This window comes from Schistocerca serialis, unplaced genomic scaffold (assembly GCF_023864345.2).
Source record: "Schistocerca serialis cubense isolate TAMUIC-IGC-003099 unplaced genomic scaffold, iqSchSeri2.2 HiC_scaffold_711, whole genome shotgun sequence".
Classification (NCBI taxonomy): Eukaryota; Metazoa; Arthropoda; class Insecta; order Orthoptera; family Acrididae; genus Schistocerca; species Schistocerca serialis.
Window position 1 is genome coordinate 150,604 of NW_026048312.1, and position 16,664 is coordinate 167,267.

Consider the following 16,664-nt stretch of genomic DNA (forward strand, 5'->3'; position numbering starts at 1 on the left):
TGGTTGTGTTGCCCTCATCATTTCATCATTCATGACTGGCTAGAGTGGACTGTGTAAAAATTCTGATTTTTTATGGGGGCTGATGACTGCACAGTTGAGTGCCCTGCAAAGCGATCACCACGACGACAACCACCACCACCACCACCTTTCCCACAAGAATTTTCTTGAAATGAAAACTTTTTAATTTTAACATTAATTTTGACAAAGTGAGACCTGAGAATTAGGGTTACAAATATATAGTATTGGCAATTAAAATCTTGTTCAATTTTACAAAAGAATATTCTGGAACGTGAAAGTCTTTATTATCAGCAACTATTCAAAGACATTATTTTTGGAAAAAAATTGAGAAAAGGTGTTTTCAGTTGAGGTATGTCAAGGCTAATACGAATAACTTTCACCTGTGTAGAAATTTTAGGTAGTACATATTTTGTATGTATCGTAACTTGGTCATATTTTGTTAAATAAACATTTTTTAATAAAATTAACTAGACTGTTACATTCAGGAGAATGGTAGCTAAATACTGAATAATATAATTTATTGACAGTATGTGGAACATATTGATTAACCATTACAATTTAATACACAATAGAAAAAAATGTAAAGTGTTGTTTGGATTATTAGTTCCTCCTTTTATTTTTAATTACTTACTTATTGTAAAATAAATGATGTGGTGACAAACTTTTATTACTCTATGTTAAGCATAAGTGTTACACTTGACTATATCTCAGAAAGAAACACTTTTATTAGTTACAGCCCATGCTGGATGGAATAATTACTTATATGTGGTCACAATAGTTCAGATATAAACATGGGTATTGACTAAAAAAGTAATGGAAATTTACATACCCCCATTTACATACATTTCTGTATGCAGAAGGAGCTGAGTTCCATTCTTCAATTGTCCTAAACCACATAAGACAAATGCTGGGATGGTTCCTTTGAAAGGATATGGCCAGTTTCATTTCCCTCCATACTCCATCTGAGCTTGTGCTTTGTCTCTAATTGTCAACCCTAATCTTCCTTCCCTATTTCCCATATCTCATTACTCTTCCACCTTACCCTTTAGAGTTCATTCCTGTTAGTAGTGCTTGCATCCTCTATGGCATGGAATGTCTCACAAAGAAATTTTTGAGCAGCTGAAGACTGTGTACTCTGTGAGTGGTTACACAGATACATACTCTTCTGCCCTACAACTTATAATGACAGTGGAACTACGAGGGCGGTTCAGAAAGTAACCTCTGATTGGTCACAGTGCGGGTTGTGGGGGGAGTAGCGACGCCATCTGTGCGTTCACGCACTCAACAGGTCAGTCGGCATCAAGCCGTGGTCGAGTCAACGTCGCATATGCGCTAGTTTAGTTTTTGTGGCAGTTTGAAATGTGTGCTGCAATAGAAAACCCCGCCAAATGTTAAGTGCGTGCTGTCATAAGGTTTTTTACAGCCAAAGGATATTCTGCAGCAGCTATTCATCGTGAGCTTTGTGCCGTGTACGGACCAAGAGTTATGAGTGAAGGAGTTGTCCGTGAATGGGTACGTTTATTTAAAAGTGGACGAGAAAACGTTCATGATGAAGAGAGGAGTGGTAGACCATCATTGGTGACTGACGAACTCGTTCAGACAGTTGATGCAAAAGTTCGTGAAAATCGACGTTTCTCAATGTCGGAGTTGTCTACTGGTTTTCCACAGATTTCTAAGACTCTCTTGTACGAGATAGTGACAGCAAGATTGGGTTACCGCAAGTTCTGTGCATGATGGGTGCCCAAAATTCTTACCGACCACCACAAAACTCAAAGAATGGCCTCTGCATTAGACTTTCTGTCACGTTATGAGGACGAAGGAGAACCATTGTTAAACAGAATCGTGACCGGTGACGAAACCTGGATTAAGTACGTGAACCCTGAGACAAAAGAACAATCAAAGATGTGGGCACATTCAAATTCGCCTACCAAACCAAGAAAAGCCTCGCAAGATTTTTCTGCCAGAAAACTGATGGCAACGGTGTTTTGGGATGCCAAAGGGGTGTTGTTGGTTGAATTCATGGAACGTGGTACGACCATTAATCAAGACGTGTACTGTGAAACAATAAAAAAGTTACGACAGGCTATACAGAACAAACGCCGTGGTATGCTGACTTCCGGTATAGTTTTTTTGCACGATAACGCCCGTCCTCACTCTGCTCGCAGAACAACGGCCCTTCTTGAGTCCTTCAAGTGGGACGTTATCAACCATCCACCTTACAGCCCAGACCTGGCGCCAAGTGATTATCACCTCTTCATGCATTTGAAGAAATGGCTTGGGTCACAGCGGTTTGATGACGACGAAGAGCTCAAAGATGCGGTCACAGGCTGGCTCCAGGCACAAGCGGGTGATTTTTATGCAGAAGGAATTTCAAAGCTTGAGAAGAGATACGATAAGTGCCTCAATCGCTATGGAGACTATGTAGAAAAATAGTGCAAAGATGTAGTTGTAAGATGTATATATTAAAATATTTTTATTTAACTTGGTGTATTTTTTTAAATCAACCGGAGGTTACTTTCTGAACGGCCCTCGTAGAAGAACCTGAGAAGACCACAGCTAATGTGTGTCTTCCACATGATAGTGTATTATCTGGAAAAAAAATCAAGTGAGTCCTGCAGAAACACCGAATTAAGCATTTTCTACAGACTATAAAGACACGACAGTTACGTGTGACCCTTATTACACACTTCTGAGCAGCAAATACTTATTTCATCAATGATGAGTCATGCCAAAGTTTGTTGCTGTAAGACATCAGTGAATGAAAATAGGAAAAGTAAGTCAACTTTTTGACATTTTCAACCCAAAAATCTAAAAATTAATTAATTGTGACTGTGGTTTCAACTGTAACAAGGTCTGGGAACTCGCACTTTGCTGTAAAGAGCTATCGTTCAACAACAACAAAATGACTTATGATGCAGCCAGGGTTTCAATGAAATACATTATGTATTGATAATTTTCGTGGCTGTAAACCTTGGATGGTGCAGTAACCAGCATGCTAAAAACCATGGGAAACAAGTGGAAGGGGCCATGGATATAAAAGCTATTGTTAGTCTGTCAGCAGTCATTTCATCAGCATATTTGATGATGGGGCAGCTGAGTGTGTGCCTGTGAATTATTCTTGCAAGTTTTACATTCATTGAGACTTTAGTTCAGGCACAAGTACATTTCTCTAGCTGATAAAGTATAATGTAAAATTGTTCTTGTTATGTAGTCATCACTGTAGCCCACACTTTACAAGACCTATCTCTGATTAGATGACAAGCAGGCAACAGTATATGAAGTTATGAGGTGGTTGTGCAGTTTTCCAAGATAAATGGTCTACTCAATAACATTACCGATTTTCGTGCCATGTTAGATACAAGAAAGCACCTTCAGAGTGAGTTTTCATTTAGGGAATAATTGTGAAATCATTTTTACAAACATGAAAACATATATTTGATCTAATATTTCCTAAACCAAATGAAATAGACTTTCATCAACATTCATTGATCGATAAATACAGTTTATTTTCCATACAAAACATTGTCATTTAGTTGATGTTGAGGATAACATTTTACAAGTAAACATACAGAATGGTATGTTGGACACTACAAGGCATCAAGAGTTGCAGTGTCTGGTGCACTTGCATGTAGACTTCTTTCTTATGAGACTCTACAGTAACAATCATAAAAAACCTAGATGTTTAGTGATTGAGATATCAAGCTGTTACTTTCTTATGAGACTCTACAGTAACAATCATAAAAAACCTAGATGTTTAGTGATTGAGATATCAAGCTGTTAGAATGCAAGACATTGCAAGGTTTTAGAAATTTATGACGCTTTTCATTTAAATAATTAAAAACCACAGTTTTGAGTGCCAAATGGATGATTTGTTTAAGTGAAAATGATGTTTTGTTAAATAAAACTCTGGTGCATATGTACCTTTCACATTTTATTTAGTTCTGTGATGAAGCTTATATTTTTCCCATATACTGATATAGTTTGTCTTTTATTCTGTAAATTACTTGTAACATTATTGAAAGATGATCTTTTTCTTTATTATTGTTGTTATTTTGTTCATAGCTACAAGCCGCTCAGGGTCTCCGTCTTCCAGACTAAGTTATGCTACCTTTTCAACTACAAACAGAGAAACAGGACATGATGGCAGACAACGTAGACCATCCGGCATCCCTCTCTCGACAGGACCTAGTCGTGAAGCTAGCAGAGAGACTTCGCCAAGTCGTTACTCTTTAAATCTACTTGATCGCTCATTTGGCTCAAAATTGAGGTATCATTGAATTTCTGTTATAAAAAATGTATATTGTTTTTCTGTACTTATCAATGTGTTTATAAGTTAAGCAGTTATATAATTAGCATACTTGCCGTTACTCAAAATAGATTTTTAGTAACTCTTGATTTGTGTTAGCAACATATTTTGTGCATTTGTGTGACCTCGGCTGCTCATCACTTAATAGAGACAGGCTTTCAAGCAATATGAATAGAAAAAAAAGCTCCATATTGTAAAAACCAAGTCAGATAATGCAATGGTTAATACACTGTACTGTCTTTGTCCAGCCATCTAGATTTTAGTTTTCTGTGATTTCTCTAAATTGGTTCATGTGAAGCTCAGCCTACCTCTGATTTAATTCAGCAATCTAATTTGAGCTATATCCTAAATCTGAAAATTTTATGTTCCTGCCAGTGAATCGGTCATGCTCTGTCTGCTTAATTTTCAACAGTAAGGCACAGTTTTTTGTGCTTGAGACAGTTGTGGGGGGAAACTTAATTGTCTTCAGAGAAAGAAAATACTGCTGACTGCATGAGACAAATGAAAAATTAAAATTAAAATGAAAAGAAAAGAAAAGAAAAAATCTCTGAGTTCATTTAAATCTGTACAGCAGGTTCATTTCTTTTATTCTCTTGCCTGTGATTGTTATTGTTGTGTCAGTTTCGTAATGTCAGATCACTGAATACATTTGTTGCAATACCTTATACTTTTGTATGGAAGCCTGTTCTAGCCTTTTCCAAGAAAATTGTTTTTCAGCGATACATACACGTTTCTAATGTTGTCTTCCAGTGATCATCTTGCTCTGTTCTCTCTTAGAGGGTCATGCCAATGTCTGGCCATCCTGAATTACGTTTTCTGTGATTTCACTAAATCGCTTCAGGCAAATGCCGGTTCCTCTGACAAAGGGCACGGCCGATTTGCTTACTCATCTTTTCCTAATTGGAGCTTTGCCCCATCTCTAGTGAACTGATTGTTGATGGCATGTTAAAACACTAATCTCCTCGTCCTCATCTCTCTTTGAATGCTACAAAGAAGTTTCTTGTACCATCCACTATTCAGTCACCTGACTAAGTGTCTCACCCACTTCCATATCATTCCCACATTATCACCATAATTACATATTGAACTCCAGTGTATATCCTCATACATTTGTTAGTTTTCCTGTCTCCCTTTTAATAATTCCTGTCTGCCTCCATAGCTCAATGATAAGCACTTCCAGCTGCTATATGAAGTACCTGTGGTCAATTCCCAGTACCGCAGGGATTTTTCCTTATTTGTGGAACTAGAACATAATGCACTCGGCCTCATGATGCCAGTTGAGGAGCTACTTGAGTGAGAAGCAGTGGCTCCAAGGTTAAAGGCGGTTGTCTATTAGCAAGTAACTTATACAAATACTTGCTGAGGTGTTTACATTACAACAAAAACGTGCACAAGTTTGCTTTCGCAAGTCACTTGGGCAAGTTTATTTCAGGAACTTCCTGCAAGTACTTGCAGAAGTGTTTCCACATGAGTTTCATCATGAGATAGCCAAGTGGGAATTTACAGTGTCATGTTTAAAAATCAGCCCAGCCACCATCATTGTTGCATTATTATTATTATTATTATTATTATTATTATTGCTATTGCAGAAAAATTATCAAGAAAAACAAAAAGCAGAGAAAAGGGAAAACAGTTTGGATACAGAGGTGTACATATTTAAATTATCAAGAAACACTATTGAATAAACAAGAATCAAAGAACTTCACTCAGATTAAAAACTATTTGAGAATTTTGTATGCAAGTTTAAAAAATATCTCGTCTATTGTACAATAACATATTCGAAAACAGGACACAAGAATGCTACAACTTGTATCACCAAGAGATCACCTTTAATTAATCTTCAAATTTAATAAACAATATTTATTACTTTTATTACAAAAATAATAAATTCTAAAACAAGATACAAAAATACTGCAGGTTATAAAACCAAGAGATCGCTATTAATTGCTCTTTGATTTTTGCAAGCAGTATTTATTACAAACATTTTTGTTTACTGTAGAATTTAAAGATGACACTACTGTCATTCTACTTCCCCTTTTGGTGAAACAAATTAATCTGTATATTCATTTCACATTTTCTTGGCTGACTGTGGCCAGTTATTTATGTTTAGGGGTTGCACCATTCTCGTTTTGGACACCATGATTTTTGTACCTGGATTCAACACACACAACTTCTGCAAGTTTGAGAAAAACTTCCAGCAGCCGGCAAGTTCGACAAGTATCTGCTATAAAGTGTTTCCACTAACTTGTGGAAGCTCTGCAAGTTGACAAAAGTAGCTTCTGCAAGAGACTAGCATTTAAGTTAACTTGACAGTGAACACACAACTTAAGAACACTAACAACTGCCAGAGAGCAGTGCTGATGCTATGCACCTCCATCACGCATCTGAATGATGCCATTGGCAGAGGATGGTATGGCAGTCAGTCAGTCAGTCCCAATTGGCCTGTGTGGATGGGAGCACAGACCTTTGCTTGTTATTATTAAATAAGCACTTCCCAATTGCTTGCTGTCCACCCTTCAGTTTTAGGGTTGTTTAGTCAATTAAAAAAAAATCCATGTTTTGCTGTTATAAGTTGAAGCTACTAATACAGACAAATAGTTAATTTTTGTTTCCTTGGACACCATATGTTTTGCTTTGAAAGTTATAGTTAGACAAAACACTACAGATTGTCTTTGCTCTTCTGCTCAGATGTTTTCTGCTCATGCAGTCCTTGTCTTGAACTGCCCTCAATTTAAAAACTTACCAACTATTTTTCAACTTCATTTGTACAGTTCCTTTTTTGGTGTGTTCTTTTTACATTATTTTAGTCTCATTACACTGTTCTACAAAAAATACTTTTTTTCTATTTCTGAAAAAATACATTGTAATCCTAGTTGTACTTTGAGTGTTGAATTCAAAACTTTTTTTTTTTTAGGTTTTTCTGTCAGGTATAGTTTCACAATTTCATTTCTCTTTTCTGTTTCTGATATAGCGCAGCAAACATGAGGAGAAATTCGATAAACAAATTCACGTTTTATGATGATATAAGCTCATCACATTAACGGAGGGTGAGATCTAACATATAACACTGTAATCTTTGTGTATAAGCTTTGTAGCATTTATTTGACATGAGAAATTACAGAAAATTGACAAAAAAAAAATCCATTGTATTGTAATGCACATCAATTTTTTCTCTTGTATTGTGAATCTTTCTTCTCTCGAATGATATGCTAGCAATAATCTCCTATCATAGATGGTACCCACTTCCCTTCATAACACCTTTCTATAGTAGAAAAGTCTTCATGGAATCTTTTGGCATGTTCATCTGATACATCACTACAACTGAAACTTCCTGGCAGATTAAATAGTGTGCCGGACCGAGACTCGAACTCGGGGCCTTTGCTTTTCGTGGGAAAGTGCTCTACCATCTGAGCTACCCAAGCACGACTCGCGCCCCGTCTTCACAGCTTTACTTCTGCCAGTACCTCGTCTCCTACCTTCCAAACTTTACAGAAGCTCTCCTATGAACCTTACAGAATTAGCACTCCTGAAAGAAAGGATACTGCGGTGACATGGCTTAGCCACAGCCTGGGGGATGTTTCCAGAATGAGATTTTCACTCTGCAGTGGAGTGTCCGCTGATATGAAACTTCTTGGCAGATTAAAACTGTGTGCCGGACCGAGACTCGAACTCAGGAGCCTTGCCTTTTGCGGGCAAGTGCTCTACCATCTGAGTTAGCCAAGCATGACTCACGCCCCGTCCTCACACCTTTACTTCTGCCAATATCTCGTCTCCTACCTTCCAAACGTCACGGAAGCTCTCCTGCGAACCTTGCAGAACTAGCTCTCCTGGAAAAAAAGGATATTGCGGATACATGGCTTAGCCACAGCCTGGGGGATGTTTCCAAAATGAGATTTTCACTCTGCAGTGGTGTGTGTGCTGATATGAAAGTTCCTGGCAGGTTAAAACAGTGTGCCGGATCGAGACTCGAACTCGGGACCTTTGTCTTTTCATATCAGCGCACACTCCGCTGCAGAGTGAAAATCTCATTCTGGATAACAACTCTCTGTGAAGCAGTTTAGATGAGAGACCGTGATATCTACCTTCATAGACATATTGCACCACAGATCTTAATATGTTTTGATCATGTCGTTTACTATTGCTTTGTAGTTAGTAGCTCTTCTTCTAAGGAATTTTTCTGACACCATCTCGAAACAGTCCCATGCTGTCTATTCTCTGTCAGTTAAATGTGCTTCAAAATTTGCATCTTTCTGCAGCTCCTTGATTTGTGGGGCCGCAAATACACCTTTGCAGCTGAAAAATGCTGGTAGCTAGATATTCAAACCCACTACCTGTTGGATTCGTGGCCTTTACGAGTTGTTTCATTAGGCCAAGTTTGATGTGAAACAGTGGAAATAGTATATCTTCAGGAGCTACCAGACTTTAATGTTGTACATTCTTTTCGCTCACTTTCCATCTTCGCCTTGGTCATTTCTTTTTCACATAGTGAGAATTTCTGCCTTGACTATCCCATTCGCAAAGAAAACAGGCATACTTTGTGTAGCATTGTTGCATTCCCAGTACCATAGCAATTACTTTGAAATCTGCATAATTTGCCATTTGTATTCATTGCATTGTAATGAATTTAGCATCCTTTGTACGAATTCGTAATTCTCTTTGGTCAAGCTGGCGTAAGCTACTTGTGTAGAAGGTATTTTATTTCCGTAATGGAACAAAACACCCTCGAAACTTGTTTCAACACATCTGTGAAAAGTCTCCACTCTTGTGAAATATAGGTGAAATTCAGCACTTTCGTTAGGCGAGCAATGTCATTGCAAAATGTCAGTGCTCCGTTTGTTGCAAAATAGGAAATAAAGGCATGTTCTCTGTGCCTGAACACACTGATTTTAGTACTTTGGTGGAGTAGATTGTACTCTTTTAATCTTGAACCAAGCAGCTGTGCCTTTTGTTTACTTAGTCCTAGATCACGTACTAAATCATTTAAATCTGCTTATGTTAAAAAATGTGGTGATGACTCACTTGTGCAGTGATATAAAGGATCATCTGCGATTTCTTCAGTACTACTAACTTCACTGTCACTCCGAATTTGACCTGAAGCTCTTGAAGGTACTGGAAGGCTGTCAGTGTGCTACACTGGCATTCTTGCTGAAGGCAGATCTGGGTAAACAATGTGCCCCTTCAATTTTTAGTTTGTAAAACCCTGAATTTTTGTTGGACAGAAATAACAATCAGTAACGCTGTCCTTGGCTCTCTCCACACCATGGGCACAGCGAAAAATGCCAAATTCTCTTTACCTTTCCACCACTGAATTAGTTTGCAATAACATGTAGCACAACAGAAATGTGGTGCCCATTCTTTATCTTGGTCTCCTACCGCTATTAAAGTAATGTTTATATGCTTTCTTTATGACTGTTGAAATTTTTTCCTACTTCTGACAAAGGTGAACTTCCCTCAGATATAGCAGAAGTTATCTGGCTTATATCGACATCCGCATTTCTGAAAATTTAAAAATACCTCTTCAGCAGTACGCCTGTAATACATTAATACTAGAGAACTAGAGAAATGCTGATATGTAAAAACAGTTAGTCAGTCAGTCTACCTTCAGCACCAGGCTACATCAATTTAAACACAGGAGGTTCAACTTCACTCAGAAATATGACAGAGATGGTTACTTGGCACCCAAAACACTCACTCATTAAGACTGACACAAATTACGGCTCACACCACTGTTGTAAACTCAATGCAACTGCTTCTGGGAAGCGTGAAAGTTTACTGCCGAGGCAGCAACTGTCTGTCATCGTTCAAGTTAATGAGGTACTGCAGGTGGTCTTAATTGCATAGGTGTGGCGGGGGATAACCCATTGACTTCTTATTCTTCCCACCTGCTGTTGAACAAGAAATTGTCACGTTCCATCACTACTGGATGCAAAAGTATACCTGACAACAATATTTTGTTTACATATTTGAATTTCCCATGGTAAACTGGTTTAGAAGCACACACTTTAATATCAAAAATAGAACCCTTGTGAAATAGTGTTATAGATGATTTTAAGTCCTACTTTCAAAATTACTATATTACATTTTCCTACTTGCTGTGGAAGTTTATCCACACTAGAGGTAAACAGTAAATTACAAATTCCAGACATATTTTTGATAGGGGTAAGTGACTTTGATGACTGTGCACTAGGGAATGGCCCAGTGATGGTACTGAAACATGTTCATTTGACAAAATAAAAGTTCAGCTATAGCAGTGCAACTAAAGCAGATTTTTAAAAAATCAATCAGTATGTTGTTATCAGTTAAATGGAGGTTTTCCAGATAACATTCCATTAACATGTATTCACATCTTTGTTTTTGCATGGGGCTACTGAGAATAATGTTAGTGTCATGGAATCTGCTTTTCCAACTTCCCTTTCATTTTGAATTTCTGATTATCTTGGTAAAGTTTAATGGAGTTGTAGCATTGGCATATAACAATTATAGAACAATATGTGTGTTATATCGTGCATCCAAATTACTCATTAATGTAGATAGAGCACGATAAAAGGGAAAGGAGATCAGTATTTGGAGAAGGCTAATTTGGATTTAGAGAAGGCAGAGGAACAAGGGAAGCAATTTTGGCCATGTGCATTGTATTGGAGAGAAGGATGTTGAATTGCAAACAGGCACAACAAAAAGACTGTTACACACTTAGCGGTTGGCCAAAGCCTTCTTTAGAAAAGAAAGGAAAACACACACATTCACACATAAGCCAGGTACACCTCATGCACACATTTGGCAATTCTGGCCAGACTACCTTACGTTTATTTACTTAGAAAATGCTTTTGACAATGTGAACTAGAAGCCACTCTTTACAGTTATGACAAAAATAGAACTTGACTGGAATGCTAGAAGAATAATCAACTGCATCAGAACCAAAGCACAAAAAGTAAACATCAGGAAGGTAGAGGAAGAGTTCAGGATTAGAAAAGGAATTAGACGAGTATGTCCCCTATCCCCATATTTATTTATTATGTTTGTTGAAAAAGTTATTCATATCAAGAAGGAGAAGACAAAGGTGAAAGGATACATTGGATCAGATTTGTTGAATACATCATGACAGCTGCAGACTCTGAAAAAATTTTGAATAGAATGCTACAAGTCCACTCAGGCACACTTAAACTGTGGAAATTAAAAGTGAACCAATTTAAAACAAAAGTAATGCTAGTGCAGAAAAAGTACATTAGGAACTAGAACCGATGTAAATATTGGTGACGTCAAAATTGATTAGGTGAAACAATTTTGTCGTCTTCATAGTATGATTGCAGAGGACAATAGATGATTAATGGCAATGAAGAGGAGGATTGCATTGGCAAAACAGCCATTTATGACTAAGAAAAACATTTGAACCAGAAAAAATATGAATGTAAATGGCAGAAAATCCATTGCAAAATTATTTTAGGGAGTACTCGGCTTTATGGAAGTGAAAGTTGGACTCTGGATAAACTGGAAAGGAAACTGCTGAAATGTGGATATGGCAGAAAAGGCTACAACAATTGGACAGAAAGGAAAACCAACCAGGAAGTCTTAAAGGAAGCAAATGAAGAGGGAAGATTACTAAAGAAAATGTAGAAAAGAAAAAGAAAATTTATTGGGTATGCCATCAGACACAAAATCTTCATAATTAATATTCTTGAAGAGAAGGGGCTGGGACAAGGAAGAGAATGGCCTAGTATGAAGTAGAATGAAATCCCACTTTTCAAGGGACTTCAAAAAAATTATGTAAAATACGGGAAAGTGTAAAATGTGGGAAATAATTTTTAAGCTGTAAAAGTTACATATAGGATACACCCTCTTGAATCTTCACGCTTTATATATATCTATATAATAGTCATCAAAATGCTTCTCAGGGACTTTTTATTATCTAATAAAAATTTACTGTCCGATAAAAATGCTGATGTAACCTGAACCAATAACTGTCTGGGAAGGAGAAACATTTGATTCAATTTCATACGTCATAATCAATATTTTTGGAAAGCCTGCAGCTGTTATTTATTATTTAAATAATGAATCGCTGCTCCAGTTATGTATTTTTTTCATGCTTAGCTCAATGCATTTCGAGAAATTTTTACTTTTGTTGAGCGCAAATATTTACAGAAGTAGTTTGGGTGGTGTTTGGATATGTGTTGTCTTGCATCTCTTGCACTGTATTCATCTGTCTGAGGTTATCAGGTACTGGGCCTCCTCAGTTATGTAAAAACCCACACGCGCTCGCGCGCCCACACGTACACACACCCACACACACACACACACACACACACGACCACAGTCACTTGCTGCTGAGGCCAGTCCTCCTTTCTCTTCTTTTCCTGTGTTTCTCTTGTCACCTTACCAACCACACTGACTCTCTACTGTGTCAACTGTCTCCACCGCGCACAACAGACAGCTACAAGACTGCGTCAATTGTTGGTGCAGCATCTCATGTCCCACATTACTCCCACTGATATTAATCCTATACCTTCAAATTGATCTCTCTTTCTGCATCACTTTTGCACATTTTTGAGTGTTATTTCCTGTACCGTTCTGTGCCACGTGAACTTGTATCTTATCCTACCAACCCCTCCCCACCCCTAACGCCTTCTCCTCTCTGTTCCAGTACCAACTTCACCTAATCTATTCGCATCTTCCGTCTCCCTCCTTTACACTTATCCACCCACAGACCCGCAAGCCACACTACAGTCTCTTTGTTTATTTTTTCTTTAATCTCATTATGTCTTTGAGCCAATTTCAGTTGATTTTCACCTTTCACCGAGCCTGGCATCAGCAGACAAAGACTGTGGTGGTTGTGTATGAGATTTGCGTGTGTTGTGGGCTCTCTCTCTCTTTTTTTTTTTTTTTTTTTTTTTTTTTTTTTTTTTTTTTTTTTTTTTTTTTTTGACACATTATCTCTGCTATATGGTGAATAGCAACAACCCTTTCCATAATTCAGTTCACTGATTTTCAAAGGCTGTTTGTGCAGATTTGACTGAAACTGAGTCTAAAACTTCATCAAAATCTGTGAAGTGTATGCAGTGGTACTTTAATAATACATGAATCTAAAACAAATTTGTGCAGTTCAAAATTATTGCCTGCGCTGTAATTTTGTTTACGACTCACAAATGATCTACATCGCCATATCCAGCCATTTTGCTCCTTCGCTTGGTTAAAATCTATCATTTTTTCCTCTATCCTATGTGATTGGTGATAATTTTGATGAATACCTTGTACATTAAAGAAATGGGCTGATAGGTCTACAGTTATCTTTTTCTTTTGTCTTGCTTGTGAATGCGGAACAGTTGCAGCATTGTTGCAGCTAGGAGGAATTGTCTTCTTTTGCAAACACTCTGCAATTTTTGTTTTATATTAGTTTTTATCCAGCTTTAATAATTTCTTTTAAAGCACCGTAATCACCAGACACCTTTGCTTTCATCATAGTTTAAATGTCTTTATGTACATTTTCATTATCAACTGTTTGTTTCTGATTAATCTAAAATCATAATAAAAATTAAAAACGTGCACTGTGTGATCAGGCTCTGAAGACCATGTGTGATCTCTCTCTATACAAAAATTTTAAAAGTCTTTGAATACTTTTCATCTTCGCTGTTACTTACTTATGATCTGTCATCTTTAACTTATGAAATGTGTCTACCAAATAATAATTCCTACTTTGTTTTCTAAATTCCTATATTGTTTGCAATTGTTCAACACAAATTATACATTGTGTGACCTCACATACTCTTGAATATAAATATTTTACCTCTTGTTTAATTCGGTATGTTTTATCATGCTTCTTTCATTATTTGCTTAAAATTCTTGGTTTCTTGTTAGTAGTTCTAATTGAAATTTTCTTTTCATTTCTGTTCTCCATATGTGTGACATCTGTTACTGATTGCGTAAATGTCTTTGCTAAATCATTGCCCCCTTTTGTCCATGACTGTATAACATTATTTTCCAAGGTGCCAAACTTGTTGCTTAACTGAATCTATTCTTAGAAAACAAAATTTCTCATAATCTACATTTCTGACCTGTTGGATTGGTCTGCTCTTTCTAGCTATATATCGAACTAGTTTACTACCCAGCATAATACACACTGTTGTTGCCATTTGACTAACAAACTTCTGAATCAACAAGTTAAGTGTAGCTTAGTTTGTTTCTTATCTCACATAAAGCTGTGTGTGGTGCAGCACATGCCAAGAATTGCAAGGCTAGACACTTTGACATCACTGAAGCATTGCTCCACCATTTCCTCAACACTGCTCTGTTCTTTCGTAAACCTGGTTTACTGGCCATGGCACCTTGTGCAACAAATTATCCTATACTTGTTTGTAAGAAGTGGACGTGCAGTCTTGTGGAGTTAATCAAGTCTCCCACCTACGTTAGTTTAAAAGGTCAGGATGATGTGTTAGAGGTAAATAGAGGTAATTTTTGTAACATAAGAATTTCTGTAAGTAGACTTATGTTTTCATGCAAATTCTGTGAATCATGATGGTGGTTTTGTTTTGAATGTGAGGAATTCTTGATTTTTGACAGGGCAAATGATTAACATTCAATGTTTGATTTCTCAATTGATACATTTGGATACAGAATAATTCTAATGTGTGTTTAATCCTTCAGAATTTGGAATGTTAAACGGTGACTCCAGTTGGGTTATGGTTGTCAAATGTTGTGACGAACTGTAAACAAGTATTAAAATGTTATCAGTTAGTATAATAAGTATGTATCATTAGTAACATGAGTAGTATTGAAGGCTAATATGCTGATTTTTTAAAATTCAAGGCATTGTACTATTTAGTAATTTGTGAATGACGAACATGTAGCCATACACACCAATAGATCTCCCTCGGCATCTCTACTCCACAAGCTGCCTTATTATATGTGGCAGAGGGTATTTCTGGTTCCACTATCATTTTTCTCCCGTCCTTGTTCCATTTGTGAGTCATGATGTGAAGAACAACTGATAATAAATCTCAGTATGAGCTCTGCTTCTGCAGTTTTCTCAACACTAATATTTCAGGAGACGTCTGTTAGAGGAAGTGATATGTTGCCGTACCCTTCTTGAAATGTACGACCTTTAATTTCATTTGTAAACCTCTCTTGTTATTGCCTCTCTTGTACTGTCTGCCACTGGAGCTTGTTGAGCATCTCTGTAATGATCCTCTGATTCCTAAGTGATCTTGTGATGTAACGTGGCACACTTCATTGGTTCTTCACTCTCTCTTCTTCTAATCCAACCTGGTAAGGACCCTAGGTTGATGAGCAATGCTCAGGAATTGTCCTTGCAAGTGTTTTATAAACCATTTCTTTCATAGATGAATTAAATTTCCTTAATGGAGAGTCCAGGTTGGAATATCGACAGTATTATGAAAATGATAGATTGCTGCTGGCCATACAGATGATGTACTGATAGGCACAACAAAAAGACTTTTACACATTCAGCTTCGGCTCAAAGCCTTCTTAAGAAAAGAAAACATAAATACACACACACACATTCAAACAAGCAGACACACCTCATGCACACATAACCTCTATCTCCAGCTGCTGCAGACAGAATGCACGTGTCACAGTGAATGAAAGCAATAATTTGGAGTGGGGCGGGGAAGGGGGAGGGATAGAAAAGCTTGTGGTGGAGGAGACAATCCACTTGGTCCCGGTTTTGAAGCAGCCATTGAAATCAAACATGTTTTGTTCAGCTGCATGTCATGCCACTGGGTTGTCCACTTTGCTCTTAGCCATAGTAGGATGGTTCCCCCCCCCCCCCCCCCCCCCCTGTCACACACACACACACACACACACACACACATTTTACCATTGTACAGGGTGTCCATAAAGTCTGGGAACACTTTCAATTATTTATTGCACAAGTACTAAACATTGTACAGATGCCATACATATTGCATTTTGAACTGAAACTCTGAAAGTTTTTTTTAGAAACATTCGATATGCGAACCATGAGTGACCCGGCAGACGTCAATTTGGTAATTGAATTCTTGCCATATCCATCTCAGCATGACATTGTCGACCATGGCAGTCACTTCCCATATTCTCTCCCGGAGCTGTGCTACATCATGTGGTAGAGGCGGTACATACACCAGATCTTTAATGTGACCCACAGAAAAAAAAGCCGCACGAAGTGAGATCTGGTGATCAGGGAGGCGTACACAGAAAGCTCGCTCTGCACCTGAACTCACCATGTTCGTGACTAGCACTGACTATCAGCAAATTACCAATCTACGCTGTGGCGGTATACGTGAAGGAAAAGAAAAATAAAAGTTTCTCTTCAAAATGACGTGTATGACATCTGTACAATGTTTGGTTCTTATGC

The 16,664-nt window shown here is 37.6% G+C and overlaps 1 protein-coding gene across 1 annotated transcript in view; it reads left to right on the forward strand.

The window, feature by feature from the left end:
• Window positions 1-16,664, forward strand: part of LOC126449172 (CLIP-associating protein 1-like) — a 246,609-nt gene that overhangs the window by 149,237 nt on the left and 80,708 nt on the right. Inside the window, 1 exon segment of the mRNA XM_050091014.1 lies at window positions 4,081-4,285. Within this exon segment, the coding sequence (XP_049946971.1) occupies window positions 4,081-4,285 (205 nt within the window).